Source organism: Anomaloglossus baeobatrachus, chromosome 6 (genome assembly GCF_048569485.1).
Source record: "Anomaloglossus baeobatrachus isolate aAnoBae1 chromosome 6, aAnoBae1.hap1, whole genome shotgun sequence".
Taxonomy (NCBI): Eukaryota; Metazoa; Chordata; class Amphibia; order Anura; family Aromobatidae; genus Anomaloglossus; species Anomaloglossus baeobatrachus.
Genome location: NC_134358.1, coordinates 101,558,827 through 101,582,518, shown reverse-complemented (window position 1 = coordinate 101,582,518; position 23,692 = coordinate 101,558,827). Strand labels below are relative to the sequence as shown.

At 45.0% G+C, this 23,692-nt stretch overlaps 1 protein-coding gene across 1 annotated transcript in view; it reads right to left on the bottom strand.

Moving 5' to 3' along the window:
• Nucleotides 1–2,395: 2,395 nt before the first annotated feature.
• ZBTB10 (zinc finger and BTB domain containing 10) overlaps nucleotides 2,396–23,692 on the bottom strand; it is a 45,153-nt gene continuing 23,856 nt past the window's right edge. Inside the window, exons 3-5 of the mRNA XM_075353145.1 lie at nucleotides 12,813–12,878; nucleotides 10,336–10,508; nucleotides 2,396–7,843 (exon numbers count right to left, since the gene is read on the bottom strand). Of these exons, the coding sequence (XP_075209260.1) occupies nucleotides 7,445–7,843; nucleotides 10,336–10,508; nucleotides 12,813–12,878 (638 nt within the window). The 3' untranslated portion in view covers nucleotides 2,396–7,444. The remainder of the gene's footprint in view (nucleotides 7,844–10,335; nucleotides 10,509–12,812; nucleotides 12,879–23,692) is intronic.

The following is a 23,692-nucleotide window of genomic DNA, read 5'->3' as shown; positions in this document are numbered from 1 at the left end:
GTTTGCATCCGTTTTTGCATCCTTTTCGTCCGTTTTTTGGCTGGATCCGTTTTGTTAATTACATTGGAGCATGCTCAGTTTAGAAAAACGGATCCGGCGGCCGCATCCGTTTTTTACCGCATTACGCCAGATCCGGCGTCCATAGGCTTCTATTGTAAAACACGCCGTATCGCGCCGGATCCGGCGCGATGCGGTTTTTTTTGCCGGACAAAAAAACGTTGCAAGCTACGTTGTCTCCGGCCGCCGCTTTAACTAATTTTGCCGCATCCGGAAAAAAACGGATGCAACGCAAAGCCATCCGGTACAATCCGGTAACAATGCAAGTCTATGGGGAAAAAAACGGATGCGGTACCGGATCCGTTTTACCCGTTTTTTTCCGGATTGAACCTGATGGCAAAAAACTGATGTGTGAAAGTAGCCTTAGCCAGGCAAGTACAAAGTTTTGTAGAGTCAGGAAGAATAACTATACTATCAAATATAAAGCCTATAGTATTAGACCTAGTGACCAGAATGAAAATGGAGAGAAATTTAGTTACACGTAACATACAAAGTTACAGGCCGTCCTCTGGATACTAACTAGATATGTTCTGTAGCTTTGCTCATAGCCCGGATATGCATGCAAGTTACAACACAGAAAAATAAATAAAGCCCTACCTTATTGCTCTGCCTGCCCTGCTGCTCGCCAGTCCTAGTCTCTTCATCATTGGGTGTGCCACATCTCTGGCCTATTCAGAATAAGATGTATTCAGACCTCGGAGGTTACATTGTCATAAGGTTGCAACTTAAAATTTTGTGTCCTTATTATGTACAGTTACTGTTGGGACCTGGTCACAGCCGGACGTTCTTGGAGATGTGGTGGCACCCAATGGTAGAGAGGACCAGTCAATATGTAGCAAAAATACCTTAAATACACCCCAACAAGGAGTAAGGACAAAAGTAGCAAAGGGGTGATCAAAGTCCAAAAAAAAAAAAAAAAAAAAAGACCTAAAATATAACTTTTAATAAGTGTACCTAAAACAAAACCCATCACTTAGTAAAATCATGAATCTAAAAAGACACTATCCACTAGGGAGGATGCGTTTATTCTGCTGTTAACAAGCAAGAATAAGGCGACATTTGGTATTTGTGAAACCACTGGATGGTAACCAATGAGCGGAGCCTTGGCTTGTAATCTGTATATGCCCATCTGAATGCGGTAAGACCGTTCCTTTTCTTTGTTGGGACCCACTCAATTGTGAGGTGGGTAGGATCCTATATTAATAAGAGGGTTCGGTACCGACTTAATCCCAATACATGAAACCCAACCACCTGATCCTAAGGCGGTTCCTTTTCGCTGGTGATTTGGGGTCCTGTACCCATTTATTTGGAGTTTGTATTTGTGGGATGTGCTTTGTTCTATGTGCCTGACACACTTCCCTGGCCCATGCGAGTTTGGTGGCATAGTGGATAGTGTGTCTTTTTAGATTCACGTTTTTACTAAGTGACGTCTGTCTTTTTTTTTTTTGGTACACTTATTAAAAAGTTATATTTTAGTTTTTTGGTTTTTTTGGGACTTTGTGATCACCCCTTTGCTACTTTTGTCCTAAGGCCAGAGTCACACTTGCGAGTGCCTCGCGTGTAACTCGCGCGAGTCTCTCATTGAATCACCTGGCACGGACTCGCACTCTCCTGACAGGAGCGGGTCGGTTGCATGTATTTCTATGCAGCTGAGATGCTCCTGTCCTGAGAGTGAGAGTCCATGCCGGGTGATTCAATGAGAGACTCACACGAGTTACACGCGAGGCACTCGCAAGTGTGACTCTGGCCTAAGAGAGAAGACCAGACAGCAAGCAGCAGGGCAGACAGAGATGGGTGTTGGTGGGGAAAAACAAATGAATACTCACCTCGTTGACTAGTCCTCTTTTATTTTTCTGTTGTCGGGCAAGCCACATCTCTACTATCGAGCAGGACGTCCGGCCACATCGTGCCCTCCGCTTACGTCATAAGATTGTTGACGACTACGTGAACTTGTCCTGGGCCGGAGATGCGGCACATGGCAGCAGAAACAGGACCGGTTGGCATCCAAAGAAGTTAGCGGTGAGGAGAGTATATTAGATTGGTTTTTTTTGTTTTAATATCAGACATTCATAACTAGAAATTCTACACAAGACTGATGTTCACATTTGGGGGACCTCTTAGTAACCAGTTGCAACATGGACCAGACTATCAAAAAAGTACCAGGAGAGAATTCATCATAGGTGAATTGAGAGCGCAGATTCTTCATTTTGCCAATGCAGTGAGGTGTTGGCCTCTTTTATGGTGCACACAATGTTTTCTACTGATGAAGACCAAAACTTCCAACGAATCAAGCAGGCACCTGTCATGTAAAAGGGAAATAAATGCCACAACAATGCTGTAGTGTACCAAGTGTATATTTCAATTTACTGTATGCAATCTAACATCACATTTGGTCATAATTTATCGAATATACATAAATGATTGAAGTAATAAAAACTCATTTTCAATAGAATAAGAATTTGTGGGGAGAAATGGGGAAGAAAAAAATAAAATAAAAATAAAAAATACAAGAATTTAAAGCCAGGTCCAAGGGTCTACGCTTCTGAGTGAGTTTGCTCCTAATATAAATGCAGATTTTTGTGAAATGTATATATTATATTTTTTTATATATATATATGTATATATTGACAGATCTATATGGAGCAATTTTTAAAACTATTTATAGGAGTCTACATGAGAAATAGAAGGGGGAAAAAAAACCAAAATAAAATATGAGACATACACTACTTACATATTCACAAAGCGAAACATACATTTTCATGTTTAAAAATACTCTTGTCAGTAACCTAAATCTATTTTGGACCCCACCAAAAGAAGATTTAAAAAAGAAAAAATGACAAAACATTTAACGTTTAGGAGGTATTAGCTTTCCAATATATAATGAAAATATACTGACTACAGAATCCCATTATACGCCATCGACCAGTATTCTGGGGGATTTTTAATAAATATATTCCAATTTAGACAGCAATATTGTTTTAAGGAGACATTACAGGATGCAGTGACACGGTACAATGAACATTGCCTAAAATGTTTTTTTTTTTGTCCTTTATACAGAGTTTATAGTAGCTTATAAAATACTTAAAGGGGAACTCATCTAGATTCAGGTGACATTTCATATTGATTTCCACAATAAGATTTATTGATAATGGGTACTCACGGCACTAGCTGGCTGCCCTTACGATAGTATATGACATGTTTTTTATGCACCTCGGAGATCGCCAACTAATGGCCACAATACCCACTACAACAAAACACTCAATAGCAGCAGCATAGACCTTAGGCAAGTAGACAGTACGGAGATGGGAGATCGAAGGGAACCTGACGGTCATTTTTCAAATGTACATTCTCTCTCTGAAACACTGCAGCTTTACAGAAAAAAAAAACCCCAAAAACATATATAATTTTGACAAGCCGGTTAGGAACTATCCAACTGGAAGCCTGGTCCAGGAGCCAGCGTGTCACCTTGACTGACGGGTGTTTCATCATACAACCATCGGGGAGAGGCTTCTTGGACTTGTCTTAGCTGCATAGTTCCCAGCTGGATTTCAAAAAGTAGATTTCCTCTCAAACACTGTTTCAGAGAAAAAAAAGAATACCTCGCTAAAATAATGGAATCGGACTCGGATTCATTCTTCTCATAGTTTCAGCATGAATCAGCTGTCAGGTTCCCTTTAAAGGGGTTGCCCGGTCTTCCCCTAAAAAAAGTCTGCAGTCACCATATGACAATAGACTCCTGAAACCTTAGGCCATGTGTCCACGCTGCGGAAAATGCGCGGATTTTGCCGCGGATTTCTCGCGGAAAAGCCGCGGATTTTCCGAAAATCTGCAGCAGCAGCACTTCCAAGCCATTTCAATGGCATTTTGGAAATGCTGTGTCCATGCTGCGGATTTTTCCGCGGCAGATTTTGATCCGGAAAAATCTGCAGCATGTCAATTATTGTTGCGGATTTTGATCCGGATTTTGGCTATAGAATGGGGAAAAAAAAAAAAAAAAATCTGCATCAAAATCCACGGTAAATTGGCGGCAAAAATAAGGTGCGGATTTGCCGCGAAAGTCGCGGATTTTCATGCAGAAAAATCCGCAGCAACATTCTACCGTGGACACATAGCCTTACAGTGCATGCAGTCAGGATTCTCTAGTAATATATGTGATTTGCATATATGCGGTCACATGTCGACTAGACATGCTCAGTGTTGCTTAGTGTAAGTGAACTGACCGAGGCTGTGCAAGTCTAGTTGGAATGCGGCCGTGCACGTCTAGTCGGACTTAGGCTACTTTCACACTTGCGTTGATTTGCATCTGTCACAATCAGTTGTGTGACTGATGCAACAGATGCATTGCAGATAGTGGCACAACTGATGCTACATCAACTTTTTTTTTTTTTTTTTTACCGTTTTACAGGCGGCAGGCTATTGTGAACGATCAGTTGATCACCTGGCGGCTAATCAGCTGATCCTTCACAAAAGTCGGGCGTTCAACTGATCGCACTCAAAAGCCGCCACCGGCCGATCAGCTGATCTTTCGACCGCTGAGAGAGAAACATAAGAGCTGAGCATTCGCAGTGAAAAAAAAAAAAAAAAAGGATTCTGCTGCTCAAAAAACACGTTGCCATGTTGCGTTCCTGCCGCTTGACGGTCAGTAGTTCCACGACTGATCCGTCAAGCGGAGGATGAGACGCAGAGACATTAGTCGCAATGCGTTGTGAATACAAGTCTATGGGAGACAGTGCCAGTCATTAACGGATTACGCAGTTTTCAACACGGTGGATTGCGACTAACGCAAGTGTGAAAGTAGCCCAAGCCAGAAGTATGCAAATCGTGTGATCAACCTTGCGGACAATGCCCGTTGCATAGTCTGTAAGGATTCAGAGGTCTGCAGTCACAGCGGCGTAACTGCAGACTATCAGCAGAAGACTGGACAACCCCTTTAATGCCAATTTCACAGCAGGAATATAAGTAAAAAACCTGCAAACTGCTTGGGGCTGTATTGAAATACCTGATGTTCTGGAGTAAGAATCAAAAGAATTAAACACATGGTAGCATGTAATAAAACCGACTTCATTGTTCTTCTAGTAGATAGTCAATGCAATATTGCTCCCCAAAAAATATATATATATAGAAAATAAATAATAGAACTGTAAAGATAATAGTTTGTACACATCTGAAATCTCGACCTGACATGGTATTCCTATTAACAGAAAAGACAATCATAAAGCATTTATTTAAACAAATAGGAAACTGGTTTGAGTAACTAAGAATCGCCGGGCGCTCTACATAAAAACTCCAAACAGCTAGGATAATTCAGTTTCAACCCATAAAAAAAAAGAAAAATAAAATTATAAAACAAAAAAAAAAAAAGAAAAAAAAGACAGTAAATGTATACAGAGGGAAACAAAGGACCACACACGAGCTTCAGGCTAGCCTTCGCTCTGGCTCTTAGCTGAAGGCTGCAGCACAACTACTACGTGATCGTAGACGGCAGGATGAGGACACATCTGTGGAGCGCAATATTAAGCCTGCTTTACACCTTGCAATTAAGCATACGATATCGTATGCGATCGTACCCGCCCTCATCGTATGTGTGGCACGTTCAATTTGTTAAATGTGCCGCACAAACGAATAACCCCCCGTCACACGTGCTTACCCGTCCATACGACCTTGATGTGGGCGGCGAACATCCACTTCCTGGAGTGGGAGGGACGTTCGGCGTCACATCGACGTCACACGGCAGCCGGCCAATAGAAGCGGAGGGGCGGAGATGAGCGGGACGTAAACATCCCGCCCACCTCCTTCCTTCCGCATTGCCGGCCGGAAGCCGCAGGACGCAGGTAAGATCTGCTCATCGTTCCCGGGGTGTCACACACTGCAATATGTGCTACACTGGGTACGATGAACAACCTGACGTTCCATTTTTAGGAAATGAACGACGTGTATGCGATGAACGTTTTACCGTTCAATCGCACGTAGTTGTTACATGCTACAATGCTGGATGTGCATCACTTACAACGTGACGCCGCCAACACATCGTAAGATATATAGTAGCGTGTAAAGCGGGCTTTACCCTCCTCAGGACAAGTTGTGCAATTCGGCACTCACCGACATCAGATACATACAGAAATATATTCCCTTTTGCAGCTGTACTCTGCAAGAACATTCGGTTTTAACCATTTTTGCAGAGAGGAGAGGTGTGTGTGTGTGTGTGTGTGTGTGTGTGTGTGTGTGTGTGTGTGTGTGTGTGTGTGTGTCCTCATCTGAAATAACTATTTGGGAGACGCAGGGACATGGAGCGTTCGCTTATCAAAATAACAAAATGTAAATTTAAAAAGGGTGAGAATTAAAAGCTGCGTGAACGGCCAAGTGCTAAAGTCAGGGCATATTATGGGAAAATATTGCCACAATAAAAGAGGACGAAGACAACATGGAGAGCACTGCCTTACTAGAACAGATTACATTCAGCCATGTGTCCTGGAGAATAAGAAAAGCAGCAATTCAGGAGCAAGTCACTGAACGACAACATAGAAAGCATCCTCTAATCCTGAGCGGCTCGCCGTTCCCCCGTTCAGGAATCCCTTTAGACGCATATTGCTGAAGTGTAGAGCTTGTGACTTCAGCACTCGACCCGACCTCCGGGGACAGAGCAGTAATGAAATTGATTGACTTTACAGACAATAAATTAAAAAGAAAAATGTGAATACAATCACAGTGAATTATACAAAAATTTAAAAAAAATTATATATATATATTTTCTACGTGGCAGAAATGTGACCCAACACTATCATGGCCTGGTTTTCATCACAAATTTGCAGTGAAAAATTTGATAAGTTTCCCCGGACCCATCGGATAGAGACCTGCGGTTTAGCTGAAAGCAGTGCAGATGGGTCCTTACAGGGAAAGAAGGGTTAGCAACGCCAAAAAAAAAAAAAAAAGTGACCGTTATTGACACCCTAGTAGTGTAAGGAACATCACATACACACCCCGACTCATCAGCCCTCCTCATACTAACAAAACGGAACCGAGACACGCAGTAACATTACAATAGTAGTTTTTAGGCTCCGATAGGACCGACGTAGCTATATTCTATAAATAAAAATACATTTCTTTGATAACTGATTGGAGATGTTAGGACTCTGTAAATGTCAACCAAATGGTTGTATTATGTACAGTCCTGTGCAAAAAAAAAAAAAAAATTAAAGTAAAAATAAAATAAAAATAAAACTTTTTTTTTTGTTTGCTATAAGGCTTTGACCCTACAGTTTTCACAGCAACAACTATCGTCCAGCACGGTACCATGTATTGTAAGCCTTCAGTCCAATAATGTTTCAGTAAGTGACGTGAATGTCCCGTCCAGCTGCAGCACCCTTGAGTTTTACATGCCAAGCGGCAGTCAGTCATCTATAGTCATACAAACGTCTCCCGACTCGTCCCACCGCGGCTGAGGTTTCTGTCGCTCCCACTGTGATGGATCATTCTGTTCTCCCCAGCGTGATGGGTCATTTTGCTCCGACCACCGAGAATGGTCGTTCTGATCTTCTCCTTCATCACCTAGGTCATCATCTGCATCAACAGTCTCCACTGGGTCATTATCGTCGTATTCTTCATCCCTGGGAAAGTCTTGGTCTGTCACTTGTTCTACACCAGCCTCCTGAAAGCCCGGCTGGGATTTATCCACACAGTCTACACACACTCCATAGCGTCTGGAGCCATGCCGAATGCCAACGCTTGCTGCCAGCATGAAGATCTTTTTACATACCATGCACTTGTATTTCTTGTCTTTCTTATGCACCTGGACAAATAAAGAGAAAGGTAGTTTAGACACCATTTTTCACACAGTTTTTTCCCATAACAGTTAATATACAAAGCCCAAAATTATTTTTTTATTGCATCTTTGGAACGATTTTTATCTGACCCTCAGAGCATCCAGCCTCACAAAGCAGAATGGGTTGTGATCGTATTCTTACCTGCTAAATCTAAAATTTCCCAGCAGCACTTTCTTCTCTTTAGTGCTGCACACCTCCCCCTCTCCTGTGTGATCATGACGAGCCCAACCTCACTGTGTTATCAATTAAATCTAAGTATAGAATCCACTTTGTGCTTCCGTACAGCACACTGACCCCCCTCCCGCCCCGTACAGCACACTGCCCCCCCCCACTGCCGTCCCCGCCCCGTACAGCACACTGCCCCCCCACTGCCCCCCCCCCCCCGCCCCGTACAGCACACTGCTCCCCCCCCACTGCCGCCCCCCCCCCCGTACAGCACACTGCCCCCCCGCCCAGCACACTGCCCCCCCCCCCACTGCCGCCCAGCACACTGCCCCCCCCCACTGCCGCCCAGCACACTGCCCCCCCCACCTGCCGCCCACCCCCACTGCCCACCCCACTGCCGCCCAGCACACTGCCCCCCCCCGCCCATTGCCCCCCCCCCCGCAGCACACTGCGGCCCCCCCCAGCACCTTGCCCCCCCCCACTGCCCAGCCCACTGCCCCCTCCCCAGCACACTGCCCCCCCCCACTGCCCAGCCCACTGCCCCCTCCCCAGCACACTGCCCCCCCCACAGCACACTGTCCCCCCCCCCCCCCCCCACAGCACACTGCCCCCCCAGCACACTGCCCTCCCCACTGTCGCGCTCCCCGTACAGCACACTGCCCACCCCCCACTTATTTGTGCCTCAATTATAACTGATCTAGCAACTTCTTATTATCTACCTGGGGGGCCTATAATCAAATCATTCAGGTATTACAGGTCAGATGGTGGCAAACGTCCAAGTTTTGGAAAGATTGCCCAAAAGAACACTGTAAGCATAGACTAGAGAATTAGTCCGCAGTATAGCATGGAGTTATTTGGGACTATATTAAAACTATTTGCACTTTACACTAATTTTTAACAAAATTGATTTATAGCTAGGTTATATTTTAATATTTATGCCCCTCACTGATGACTTATTTACCTGAGGTGACAATCAGGGAGTTCTAAGAAATCCCTCAAACAAATCCACAATTTGCTACTAATTAGCTAAATCCTGATGTCAATCTCTGACAGTGGGATTTAACCCGCACCTGAGGGGAGCAAGTCATTCCCCGCTGGCTCCAATAATATGATGGAAAGGCGCAGAGGGGCTGGCATGACAGACAGGGGGCAGATGATGACCCGTGTGTTGGCCGCGACACTCTTCCTGTGAACGCCAGCTGCGAACCAGCATTCATAGGGGATTTCTGCCGTCCATTGTGCTGCTGATGCCCTGCTGTGTACAGCACAAAGCAACCGAATGATGGCAGTTTCACGTCCCCTAAGGGGAGTAGTAAATACAAAGGGGGGGAAAAAAAAAAACACCAAACACACAACAAACTTTTTCTTCAGAGATGCTCCCTGCCCATGATCGGAAGTAGTCCACACTTCCAGTCATGCGCACTACTCAGATGTCGGGTGTATGTGTTCAGCTTAAAGCTGCTTTCACACATCCGATTTTTGCAGTGCGGCTTAATCCGGCTCAAAAACCTATGCAACGGATACAGCGAAGAAACGGATCCGTTGTATAAGTTTTTCCATGCGGCCCGTCCATTTTTTGACGGATGCGGCTTGATACTGAGCATGCGCAGTGCAAAAAAAACGCATCCAGCGTCCATAGGGTTACATTGTAAATCGAGCACATCGTAAATCGCAAATTGTGTGTTTTTTTCGACGCACAAAAAAACGTGCCAGGCAACATTCCACCCGGCCGCCGCAAATGCTAAATATGCCGCATCCGGCAAAAACCGGACGCAACGCAAGGCCATGCGGCACAATATGGCGCTAATGCAAGTCTATGGGAAAAGACGCAACCGGCGGCAAAAAAACACGGTTGCGTTTTTTCTGCAAAGCGCCGTATTGTGCCGCTCAGCAAAAAACGGATGTGTGAAAGCAGCCTAAGAGAGGAGTAATGCGCATGAGTGGACGTGTGGATGACTTCTGAGCATGGGCTGTGAGCATCTTTGAAGCCGGGACGCATACACCCGACGTCAAAGAAGCTGGCGGGTACAAAGTCGCGTGCATGTGCGGCTTTGTATCATACTGCTATGAGGCTGGCTGTTGTAAAGCATGTTATCACACCTACAGAGATATGCTAAGTGGACTGACTAGCCAGGGAACTAACACCCCTGTGACTAGTCACAGCCCTCATTAGCATCTCTTATGTGTGCTAGTAAAAGCAGGGACTGTTAGGCAGAGATAATAAAACTTAACTGTCAAACCTAGTAATTCATAGTTAATATAGCTGTAGTGCGGTGGCTGGGGAGGAACATACCAGGGAATGTCTCTTGACGTGCTCTCTTCGAGTAAACAGTTTTCCACAGATATCACAGCTAAAAGATCGCACTCCTGTGTGAATGAGTAAGTGTCTTTTCAGCGTTCTTCTGTATTTTGCTACATAGTTGCAGTGAGGACATTTTAGTTTGTTGAGCCCCGCCGATGCGTCTCCTAAGGAAGAGGATAAATCGCAAGTTTAAGGACAAGTTTTACACTTTTTTTTTTACATATGTTATGTCTGTTGGCCCTAAAACTCTAAACCACTTACAGTCATGTAGGTCACTTGAGCCATATTAAAATACACACATTCAATATATAGACTTAATTACTTTAGTTTCACACAAATGTTTTATTGCATATGCAAATAAGGGGTCCTCAGTGGACCATTGGTGTGCCACAGACCCCGTGCACCAGCCCCTCCACTCCTGCCCTTAGCTTAAGTGACAGCGCTCCCGTTTCGGTACGTGTGCATTCCTCCTCCTTTCCTCCGTGCGGCCGCCCACTACTCTGTGATCCTGTGTGTCTCTGCAGACATAAGAAGGGCAAAGTGTGCCTGTGATGGAGGGAGGGCAGTCAAACAAGCTAATGGGTCAGGGTAATGCCTGTCTGCTGCTGCGGGCAGCGATCTCTGCACATGTCAGCTGATTTGAACAGCTGACATGTGCGGCTGTCAGGCACAAGTGGATTTGCTCTCCACTCATGCCCGTTAACCCCCTTACAGTGCGCTGTGAAAATGTCACAGTGCGCTATACATGCCGGCCGTGGTAAGCATTCACTTACCCGGCGCCATCGGAAGTCACATGAGGTGATCATGTGGATCCGATGGTTGTCATGGTAGCACAGGGTCATGTGATGACTCCTGTAGCCGTCAAGAGTCCGGTCCCTCTCTCAGCTGGCAGTGTGTGAGAGAGGAGGAGCTTTTCTGCAAATCAGATTTATGCTGCTCTGATCAATAGAATAAGCAATCAGACTGCTGTTCCTTATAGTCCCCTATGGGGACTTGTAAAATAGAAGAAAAAAAAAAAAAATGTAAAAAAACCAAACCCTAAAAGTTAAAATCACTACATTCATCCCATTGGAAATTAAAGGGTTAAAAAAATATGCACGTATTTACGCGTTCAGTATTGCCCGATCTATCAAAATCTAAAATCAAATCAGATTGGTAAACTGTAGCGGCAAAAAAAAAAAAAAAAAAAAAAATCCAAATTGCTTGCCGCATATTTTGCGCAAGATGCGAAAACAGGCGATTAAAATGTAGCATCTGTGCAAAAATGATACCATTAAAAACGTCAGTTCACAAAAAAAAAAAATAAGCAGTCACTGAGCCATAGATTCTGAAAGAGAATATTACGGATCTCAGAAAATGGCGCAAAAAAAAAAGTGCGCTTTTTTTTTTTTTACAACAAACTTGTGAATTTATTTATTTTTAATCCCTTAGATAAAAGTACACCTATACATGTTTGTTGTCTAGAAACTTGTACCGACCTGAGGCATCACACCAACACATCACTTTTACCATATAGTGAACACGATGAATAAAATATCCCAAAACACAAACAGGCAGTCGCACTTGTTTTGGAATTTTTTTTGCTATTTTCCAGTACACTATATAGTAAAACTAATGGTTTTATTCAAAAGTAAAACTGGTCCCGCAAAAAGTATGGCAAGATTGACATAAAAATAAAAACGTAATGGCCTCAGAAGAAGGTAGGGAGGGGGGGGGGGGTGGTGAACAAAAAAAAAAAAAAAAAAAAAAACCAGAAAAAAAAAAAAATCGCCCGGGGGTGAAGGGGTGAAGGTGTTAATGAAGCGCTGCAGTGGTTAAACAACAAAAAAAAAAAAACAACAAAAAAAAAAAAACACACACACCGTGAGCTGCTTTTAAGCAGGGTTATTCAATAGTGGATAATCCCCTTAAAGGGCACCAATCACCAGGATTTTCGTGGGTCTTGGGTATGACCTAACCACAGGTCCTGATAGGTCGATTGTACAATACTTGTATCATACTTATGCTAATTCTAACAGAGGGAAGAGATAACTATGAATACCCCCAGATATTATCTGCTCCTCAGCTGCTGTCACTCAACAAACTGATGATTTTATAAAAACTTTACTTTCTTGGATTTCAAAACCTATACATCGGAGCTGACCACTACAGGTATGTATAGAATCAGCCTCATAATGCCAGTATAGCACTGGCTTTAGGTTACATGCGAAAATCCTGGTGATTGGTGCACTTTAATTTTTACTATTCATTTTGGATACTTTATTTAAAAGATGGTTTTCAGCCTTCATGAAAGTGCGCTGCAACAGGGATGAGCAATGGCGAACTGCTGGTGTGATCGCTGCCGTTCAGACACCGCTGCTGTAGCAGGAGCTGCCATTGTGTCTTCAACTGCGACTGAAGTCTGTGCAGCATCATCCATGAGCACGACATTTAGAGCAATCCAAGTGAGAGGAAAGGAGAGCGATTACCGTTTTCCCACGTTTCCCGTTGCCAGGTCTCTGGAAACATACTGAATTTAAATTCATTTGAGGTACCTAAAAAACAGAAGAGAAACATTAGAAAAATGGAGTCATTCTGTGATTGTGATTCAATATTTAATATTTTTACTCTAAGGCCTAGGACACAGCGAGAAAAATGGTGAAAGTGGAATGCAATTTAGAGAAAAGAAAAAAAATAAATCGCATTCCACTCGGACCAATATTACTCTCTATGGGGCCGCTCCCATGAGCAATTATTTTTTCAGTCCTGATTGGACCGAGGAAACAGTCGCAGCATGCTGCAGGTGGAATGCGATCCTGTTCCTCTCGCACCCATGCAAGTCTATGGGGCGAGAGAAACATCGCATTGCTCTCGCGTTACACCGGTGATAACACGAGAGCAATGCGATTCTCAAAGCAGCCGGCACCAGAGGAGATAGGGAGATAAATCCCTCCTCGCATCCTCAGAGCCTGCCTTCCCCTCCGCAGCTGTGGTCTGATCACACGATCGGACCACAGTCGCATGACACTCTGCTCCCGCTGTGCATGGGACTACTCGCACAAATCCTCGTGTGGCCTCAGCCTAACTTGTCTGTTACATTTCAACAGATTTAGATGGTTAAACTGGTCACATTGCGGAGTAGTGCCTGCAGAGCTGGGGCAATGGGGGGGGGGGGGAGGGGGAATATTTTTTAATCTGTTGTAGAGATATTTGCTTGTAAAGATTAGATTCGAAATTTCCCCTTAAACCAAAAGGGGTGTAACAGACGACCATCTCTATGGGAGCTCACTTTTACCCCTACTTGACATTGACCAATCATAAGGAAAAAGGGTCATGTGGGAGGGTGGAGACCCCACACACAGCCCTGCTCTCCTCACTTGTCTCACTGCCGGCATCTACTGTGATTACACATGGGGCAGGGGAAGTGGAGCAGAGCAGTGTATAATTACAACCACCTCTTAGGCTAGGTTCGCACACTGCGTCTTTTTGACGCTGCGTTTTTGGCCACTAAAAACGCACCTGCCTTAGGCTATGTGCGCACAGTGCGTTTTTCGCGGCGTTTTTCGGGTGCGTTTTTGGCCTCAAAACTGCAGGACTTTGCTTCCCCAGCAAAGTCTATGAGTTTTCATTTTTGCTGTCCGCACACATCTGTTTTTTTTACTTGCGTTTTTTGAGTTAAAAAAAAAAAAATGGACATGTCAGTTCTTTCCTGCGTTTTCCACCCATGCAATGCATTTGAAAAACGCAGCAAAACGCAGAGATCAAAAACGCAGCAAAACGCAGCCAAAAACGCATGCGTTTTGATGCAATTTTTTTGACGCAGGTGCGTTTTTAGCGGCCAAAAACGCAGCGTCAAAAAGACTTACAGGTGTCCTCTCATAGTGTCAAGCTCTGTGTGCTCATTCCCCACACTGGCAGCTCTGCAAGATGAAAGCTGCAAATGTAGGTGTTTGCAATGACGCCCAGCTCTGCTTGGAACTAGTAGTTGCCAGCTGTAAGATCAGTGAGGACGGCAGGGCTGACAAATCTTTCCATATCACGCAGAAAGTTGGGTCTGACATTCTTTGCAGACGTCCCTTTCTTTCCCGTAACACTTCCTTTTTCCGATTGGTCCACATCATGCAGGGGATAAAATACATGTCCCTAGAAACGAATCGCTTGGTTGAAGGGAAAATGATAGCCTAAACTTTACAAGTTATTTTTCCATAACAGAGAGGAGAAAATTAACAAAATTCAGTTGTTTGGGGTTTTTTTTTTGTTGTTTTTGGGGTTTTTTTTTTTAAGCTCTGCAGCCTCTATTCAAGGATGTGGCAATGCTCAAACTAATAAAAGATCCTCTTTACCCAAAATATTCAGATTCCTTATTTAACCTCATGACATGAGGTACTGGGTACGTCATGGATCGTGTCAGATTAATGCCTGCCTGCTACCTCTGGCACCGACTTCTGCACATCAGTTGATTTGAACAGCTGACATGTGCGGCTATCAGGCATGAGTGGATTCGCTCTCCACTTGTGCCTGTTAACCTCTTACAGCGCACTGTGAAAATATCACAGCGCGCTGTACATGCCGGCCACGGTAAACATTCACTTACACGGCGCCATCGGAAGTCACGTGATGTGATCATGTGGATCCGATGGTTATGGTAGCACAGAGTCATGTGATCACTAGCTAGCATGAGTCACTTCCACTATCACTCAGCAGACTGCTGCCAGTGACAAGAGGTGAGCTTTTCTGCACATCTGAGTAATGCTGCTTCAATCTACAGGAAAGAATGAGCAATCAGACTGCTGATCCTTATAGACCCTACGGGGACTAGAAAAATAATAAAAAAAAACAAAAAAACCCTAAAAGTTCAAATCACCCCCCCCCCCATTGAAAATTAAAAGGGTTAAAAAAATATCCAAATTTGATAGCCACGTTCAGAAATGCCCGATCAAAATATAAAATTAATCTGATCAGTAAACTGCAAAAAATAATACAGATGACAAAATTACATTTTTTGGTGGCCACATATTTTGCACAAGATGCGATAACAGGTGATCAAAATGTAGCATCTGTACAAAAATGGTACAGTTAAAAACGACAGCTCGAGACGCAAAAAATAAGCCGTAATTGAGCCATAGACCCCGAAAAATGAGAACGCCACAGATCGCTGAAAATGGAACAAAAAGTGCAATTTTTTTTTTTTACCCCTTGGATAAAAGTACACCTATACATGTTTGGTGTCTAGAAACTCGTTCCAACCTGAGGCATCACACCAACACACCAGTTTTACCATACAGTGAAGACAGTGAAGAAAATTACCCAAAACACTCAGGCAGTCGCACTTTTGTTTGGCATTTTTTTGCAGTTTTCCTGTACACTATGTGTAAAAACTAATTGTTTTATTCAAAAGTACAACCCAATCCGCAAAAATAAGCTCTTATATGGCAAGATTGACGGAAAACTAAAAAAAAGTTACGGCTCTCAGAAGAAGGGGAGGGAAAAAAACAAAACAAAAAACTGAAAGTCGCCTGGAAGTGAAGGGGTACACCCGTCTACAAGACCCTAACCTAATAATAATTAGCAAATACTTCCAATTAGAAATTTAGTTCTTCAAATTCAATATGCCACTCACCTCAGGTGCAGGGCATTGCAGGACCTTAGGTATCTATCGTTATGGTCATGCATAGTCATAAACATGGATAACGAAGGTCCTGCAATGCCCTGCAAATGAGGTAAGTGACAAAGTGAAACAGAACTATACTACATTAGTAATTGGAAGTATGTGCTAATATTATACCTACTACATATTAGAATAGGATCTTGGAGATGGGAGTACTCCTTTAATAAAATTTATATTAACAGCAACCAAAAATTCTGAGTTGACAATGAGGGCAATTTTTTGGGGGGGGAAAATGGAACTGGCATTTTAAACCAGCGCCTTTGTGCTTCCATCTCATATTTCATACATTATAGAGGGGTAGGTAAAGGAAAATCCAAGCCTCATCTCAGTCGCAGAGACCCCAACCCTGTGTATTTGTACTAGTTATGAAGGACAATTGGAAACAAAGCACAAGGAGGTTACCTCGTCCTGGGCGCTATTAAAGTGAAGGATGTACTGTATATACTGGCGTATAAGACGACTTTTTACCCCCTTAAAATAATGGCTACAGTGGGGGGTCGTCTTATACGCCGGATATACGGGAAGGGGGGTGTGTGTGTATATATATGTACACTGCAGCGTCCAGGGGAGGTGGGGGCAGCAGCTCTGGAGCACAGGGGAACGCTGCGGGCTGCAGCCTTTGATCTCCTGCACCCGCTCATATAATATGCACAGCCGCTGTCCATCTCCAATGGTGCTGAAATCGCACGCAGTGAGGGGCTGGGGCAGCGGTGCATATTATATGAGCCTGCGTCCCAGTGTGATCGCACATGCCCACCCCTGTGTTAGATTTGGCCCCCAGGCTGCTGCTCATTCTAAAATAAAAAAGCTTTACTTACCCCTGCAGCGTTTCTCCCCGTGTCCCTGCTTCCACTGTGATCAGGCAGGCAGAGATCTCAGTCTGCTGTGCCGATCACATGACCGCACTGAACCAGGAAGTGGAAGAACAGAAGCACGGAGCCAGACAGGAGGGAGCTCAGCGCTGGAGGAGATAAGGAAAGAGGGTTTTATTTTACTTTGGGCAGCAGCCTAGGGGCCATATCTGACACAGGGGGACTTGTGCGATCTATAGGGGCCATGGGCAGCACTATGGGGGCGATATCTGACACAGGGGGACTTGTGCGATCTATATAGGGGCCATGGGCAGCACTATGGGGGAGATATCTGACACAGGGGGACTTGTGCGATCTATATAGGGGCCATGGGCAGCACTATGGGGGCCATATCTGACACAGGGGGACTTGTGCGATCTATATAGGGGCCATGGGCAGCACTATGGGGGAGATATCTAACACAGGGGGACTTGTGCGATCTATATAAGGGCCATGGGCAGCACTATGGGGGCGATATCTAACACAGGAGGACTTGTGCGATCTATAGGGGCCATGGGCAGCACTATGGGGGCGATATCTGACACAGGGGGACTTGTGCGATCTATATAGGGGCCATGGGCAGCACTATGGGGGAGATATCTAACACAGGGGGACTTGTGCGATCTATATAGGGGCCATGGGCAGCACTATGGGGGAGATATCTAACACAGGGGGACTTGTGCGATCTATATAGGGGCCATGGGCAGCACTATGGGGGCGATATCCAACACAGGGGGACTTGTGCGATCTATAGGGACCATGGGCAGCACTATGGGGGCGATATCTGACACAGGGGGACTTGTGCAATCTATATAGGGGCCATGGGCAGCACTATGGGGGAGATATCTGACACAGGGGGACTTGTGCGATCTATATAGGGGCCATGGGCAGCACTATGGGGGCCATATCTGACACAGGGGGACTTGTGCGATCTATATAGGGGCCATGGGCAGCACTATGGGGGAGATATCTAACACAGGGGGACTTGTGCGATCTATATAAGGGCCATGGGCAGCACTATGGGGGCGATATCTAACACAGGAGGACTTGTGCGATCTATAGGGGCCATGGGCAGCACTATGGGGGCGATATCTGACACAGGGGGACTTGTGCGATCTATATAGGGGCCATGGGCAGCACTATGGGGGAGATATCTAACACAGGGGGACTTGTGCGATCTATATAGGGGCCATGGGCAGCACTATGGGGGAGATATCTAACACAGGGGGACTTGTGCGATCTATATAGGGGCCATGGGCAGCACTATGGGGGCGATATCCAACACAGGGGGACTTGTGCGATCTATAGGGACCATGGGCAGCACTATGGGGGCGATATATAACACAGGGGGACTTGTGCGACCTATAGGGGCCATGGGCAGCAGCATGGGGGCGTTATCTAACACGGGAACGTGTGCAATCCATAGGGGACCATAGGCAGCACAGGGGAACGTGTGCCATCACAAGGGGGCTATATTCAATATAAGGGGGCCATATCCAGATTAAGGGGGCTAATTTTAGGATGGGGGGCTATGAGGGACATATACCCTATATGATTTGTTAGAGGGACACTGGCATTATAAGATGGACCCCATTTAACATTAAAAAAAAAATAATTCTCTTTTCCTTAACCAAATTTGGGGGTGCGTCTTATAATCAGGTGCGTCTTATAAAGCGAAAAATACGGTATATATCATACAGCAGGGGTCGGGAACCTATGGCTCGCGAGCCAGATATGGCTCTTTTGATGGCCGTATCTGGCTCGCAGACAGGGCTCCTACCTGTCTATGGGCAAATGCCGGGGCCCCGGAGAGCCGGGGGGGGCCCACTCGGCCTCGTCAGTTCTCCTGTTCCTTGGCTGGGGCCCACTTGCCTTTATAGTTCTGCTGCCCCCGGCCGAGTTCCGGGTACCGCAGTCTTCGGCAGCAATCTGCGGCGCCGTCACTTTAAGGCGCGCAGACATCCTGTTTTGAATTTCATCTGTGGGCGGAGCTACCGCCTTCTCAGTCCCACAGATGAAGGAGGCGAGCTTCTGTCCGGCGCTGTGTGGGCCCCCTCTCCACCGTGACCTAATCGGGTAAATGCCCTCCCCGCCTCCCCATTATGGGCCCCGGTGAGCTGCTTCTAACCCCCCAGATGTATGCCCTGCCAATCCCCCCCCCCCCGCCGATGCCGCGGGTGCTGTACCCGCCGAGCCGCGGGTGCAGGCCCCACAGAGCAGCAGAGTTGTGTGTATTTGTCTGTATGTAGCAGAGTTGTATGTGTTTGTCTGTATGTAGCAGAGTTGTATGTGTTTGTCTGTATGTAGCAGAGTTGTATGTGTTTGTATGTATGTAGCAGAGTTGTGTGTGTTTGTCTGTTTGTAGCAGAGTTGTGTGTGTTTGTCTGTATGTAGCAGAGTTGTGTGTGTTTGTCTGTTTGTAGCAGAGTTGTGTGTGTTTGTCTGTTTGTAGCAGAGTTGTATGTGTTTGTCTGTATGTAGCAGAGTTGTATGTGTTTGTATGTATGTAGCAGAGTTGTGTGTGTTTGTCTGTATGTAGCAGAGTTGTGTGTGTTTGTCTGTTTGTAGCAGAGTTGTGTGTGTCTGTTTGTAGCAGAGTGTAGTACCATTGTTTCAGTCCAGTTGTGGCTTTATACAGCAGGGAGGAGCATTCCTTGCTGTACTAAGTGAACATTGGAGCGATTGATCTGTCAATGGCCCTTTAAAAACATATTGTACGGCTCTCGCGGAATTAAAATTAACATGTTGCAATCAAAGCAGACTTTTTTTCATTTGGGAGCGGGGTAGTCTTATACAGTGAGTATATCCCAAATTCTATATTTTTAGGGCATAAGTTGGGGGTCGTCTTATACGCCCAGTCGTCTTATACGCCAGCATATACGGTATATGATTCACAATGACACAAGGCCACTGACCATTCAGGTAATTACCAAAACATTTATTAGACGCAAGGGGGTCCTCTGCTCCAGCAGTGATCTGGCTCTGCGCACACACTACTATTTGAGTCATTATTTGATGCATTTTTTTCTTACAGATTCAATCTGCAAAGGAAACCACATCCCAGCAAAGTCTATGAGATTTCTGAAGTGATGTGCACACGTTGCAAATAATTGACATGTTAATTATTTCTACATTTGTTTTCCAGCGTTTTTCCTATCACCATGAAAAAAAAAAAAAAAAAACAAAAAAAAAAAACACTACACGTTTTTTTCCTGCCAAGAGATGTGGTTTTTGGTGCAGAAAATCTGCACCCAGATTTGCAATGTAGTTCATACCCTAAGGCTATGTGCCCACGGGGAAAGTGTCCTGCAGATATATCGGCAGGACATTCCACAGGGGCCCCCAGAAAACCACAGCACAAGTTTGTCTTACATGCTGCAATTTTATTGCGGATTGTCCTGTGGATATGCTGCAGGCATTATGCATTGAGGATACAGTACCATGGCTTTGGCACTGCATTCTCAATGCAGAACAAGTGCTGCAGTGATCGGGGGTTCATACTTACCTCCATCACACAGCACTTCGCTCTCCGGCCGTGTCTGTCTGCACATTGCAGGAGAAGGTGGGCAGGCCTGAACTAGCTCTGGCTGTCACATGACCGGAGCTCGCCCACCTCCTGCTTCCTGGCGCCACTGCGCTCTTCTTCACTGGAGGAAGTGACTTCGGTGTCTGCTATCAAGGCAGGTAAGTATGGGACCCTGCGGAGAAATCCGCAGGAATAATTCACATGCTGCAGTTTTTTCCGCAGGGAAATCCGCATTATTTCCGCTGCGGAACAAACCGCAGCATGGGCACAGCAATCCCCAAATGCCATAGAAATGGCTGGGGACTCGCTGTACTGCGGATTTTTGAAAAATCCGCGGAATTTCGGCGAAAAAAATCGCGGCAAATTCCGCGCATTTTCCGCAGCATGGGCACATAGCCTAAAGGGTATGTGTGCACACGCAGAAATTTCTGCAGCTAAATCTGAACATCTTGATAGTAAAGGATAGAAATTAAAATTTGTACATTTTTTGCCACAATTTCTACATATGTTTTCGTAAAAGATTTTTTTCCCCTACACATTTGTGCTCACATGTTGCATTTTACTGCTGGCAAAACCTGCTCTCTTGGCAGTAAAGAGGTAGCTTACACCCCCCCCCCCCACCTTCAAAAAAAACCCAAACAAGTTTTTCTGCTTTTTGAGTGAAGATATTATTTTCTGGCCACATGTTTAATAAACGTAGTTTTATCCACCAAAAATAAAACGCGTAGTTACATTTTTTGCACTCTCTCATTGCTTTCTATGGTGAAAAAACAAACCTTAAAGAATTGACATTCGTTTTCCAATTTAGGCCATATTCATAGGTTTCTTTTTACCTGCAGGCAAAACCTACTCTAGGCAGTAAAGAAACTTCTCAAAAAAAAAAAAATACCAAGCAAACAGGTTTTGCTGACTTTTTGCAGCTTTTTGTGTTGTGTTATGGTTGAGTTTTTTGGTGCAGATGTGTTATTTGCCTACAGTAGTTTTAATAGTTAGCTTGATTCACCAATAAACAGCAAAGAATGCAAAAAAAAAAAAAAAAAAAAAAAAAAAACCAGGGAAGAATTCATATTACAGTTTTCCAATTTAGTTAGAAGGAAAATGCAACTGTGGGCTCAAGATTTCTGAAATCTCTGGTTTGCAGATACTGTAATAAGCAGCTTTTACTTTGCATTAAAAAACAGCAAAGAAAAAAAATGCAAAAACTGCAACGTGTGAACATAGACTTAGTATGGCTAAGCTCTGCCTTAAAGGGAATCTGTCACCAGGTTTTTGCTCCCTCAGCTGAGGACAGCATAATGTAGAGCCAGAGACCCTGATTCCAGCGATGTGTCACTTACTGAGCTGTTATTTTGATAAAAATCAATGTTTTCACCGCTGCAGATCTAGCAGTTATACAGAGCTCATGAATATGCTGGACTACCTGGCAGCACCCCAAGTAGTCCTCTAATGATAATCACTGATTAATTAGCAGTAGATTATCAAAACTACACTACGCAGCCCAGTAAGTGACATCGCTGGAATCATGATCTCTGCCCCAATATTATGCTGCTCTCAGATTAGGTGGAAAAACCTGGTGACATTCCCTTTAAAAACACGGAGAATTGACACTGCAGGATTAATTCTTCTGCAAAGAGAAAATAAGCAACATGTGCACGAGACTTCAGGATTCTCATGGACTTTGCTGGCACTAGGAAGTTCTTATGGTTTTGTGACAATTGTATGGAAAAATCACGGGATAGATGCAACGCGTGCACAAGGCCTAAGAATGTGCACACCAGTGGATTCTGCCTAAGGCCTTGTGCGCACTAGGCGTTTTTGCCGCGTTTTTAGCGGCGTTTACCGCGTTTTTGTGCTGAAAACGCAGTGACATTGCTTCCCCAGCAATGTCAATGGGTTTTCAGAAGTGCTGTCCGCACACAGCATTTTTTTTTAGCTGCGTTTTTGTGGTGACCACAAAAACGCAGCATGTCAATTATTTCTGCGTTTTTCACTGCGTTTTTCACCCATTGAATTCAATTAGATGTTAAAAACGCAATGAAAAATGCATATAGCCGCGTTTCTATGACTAAAAACGCAGCTATAAAACGCAAGGGGTGGGTACTACAGTGACGTGTACAGGAAGAGGATTCCTTCTGTTGGTAAACACAGAAGCGTGAATCCTCCCGGTACCGTCACCGCTGCGTCCACCTCCCGTCCTGTGCATGTCAGCTCCGTGCGGCGCCATGTCCGGGCGGGAGGTGGAGGCAGCGGCGAAAACCAAAGTGAACAGTAGAAAAAAAAAATGTCATATATACTCACCTGTCCGCAGGGTCCCGGTGCCATGCCCGCTCCCATCTCCTCCCGGTCCCGCCGCTCTGGCTGTGTGCAGTCTCCCCGGGGCAGGACCTTGCTTGCAGGACCTGGCGGTGGATCACCTGATGCAGTCACCTGACGCATCAGCTGATCGTAGTCTCGCCGGCTTTTTCGCGCCCGGCCGGCTATCAGCTGATCCTGCCGTCAGGAGACTTCATCAGCTGATTACCGGCAGCTCCTGCTGCGATCGGACGGGATCAGACTCCTGTCCAATCGATCGCTCCAGGAGCTGCCGGTAATCAGCACAGCACATAAGTGAGTATTATTTTTTTTTTTTTTTTCTACTGATGCATCATCTGATTGTATAATCGGCTTTTATACAATCAGCTGATGTGTCATGTGATTCACATCCTTGAACCTGACACATCATCTGATCGCTTTGCCTTCCAGCAAACCGATCAGATGATATTGGATCCGGATTGGACGGCGCGGGACCCTAACCCAGGATTACTGCGGAGGGGGGTTTATTTCAATAAAGATGGAGTCACTAATTGTGTTGTGTTTTATTTCTAATAAAAATATTTTTCTGTGTGTTGTGGTTTTTTTATCTGTACTAGAAATTCATGGTGGCCATGTCTAATATTGGCGTGACACCATGAATTTCGGGCTTAGGGCTAGCTGATAATATACAGCTAGCCCTAACTCCATTATTACCCGGCTAGCCACCCGGCTTCAGGGCAGCTGGAAGAGTTGGATACAGCGCCAGAAGATGGCGCTTCTATGAAAGCGCCATTTTCTGGGGTGGCTGCGGACTGCAATTCGCAGTGGGGGTGCCCAGAAAGCATGGGCACCCTGCACTGTGGATTCCAATCCCCAGCTGCCTAGTTGTACCCGGCTGGACACTAAAATTAGGCGGAGCTCACGTCATTTTTTTTTTAAATTATTTCATGAAATTCATGAAATAATTTAAAAAAAAAAGAGCTTCTCTATATTTTTGGTTCCCAGCCGGGTACAAATAGGCAGCTGGGGGTT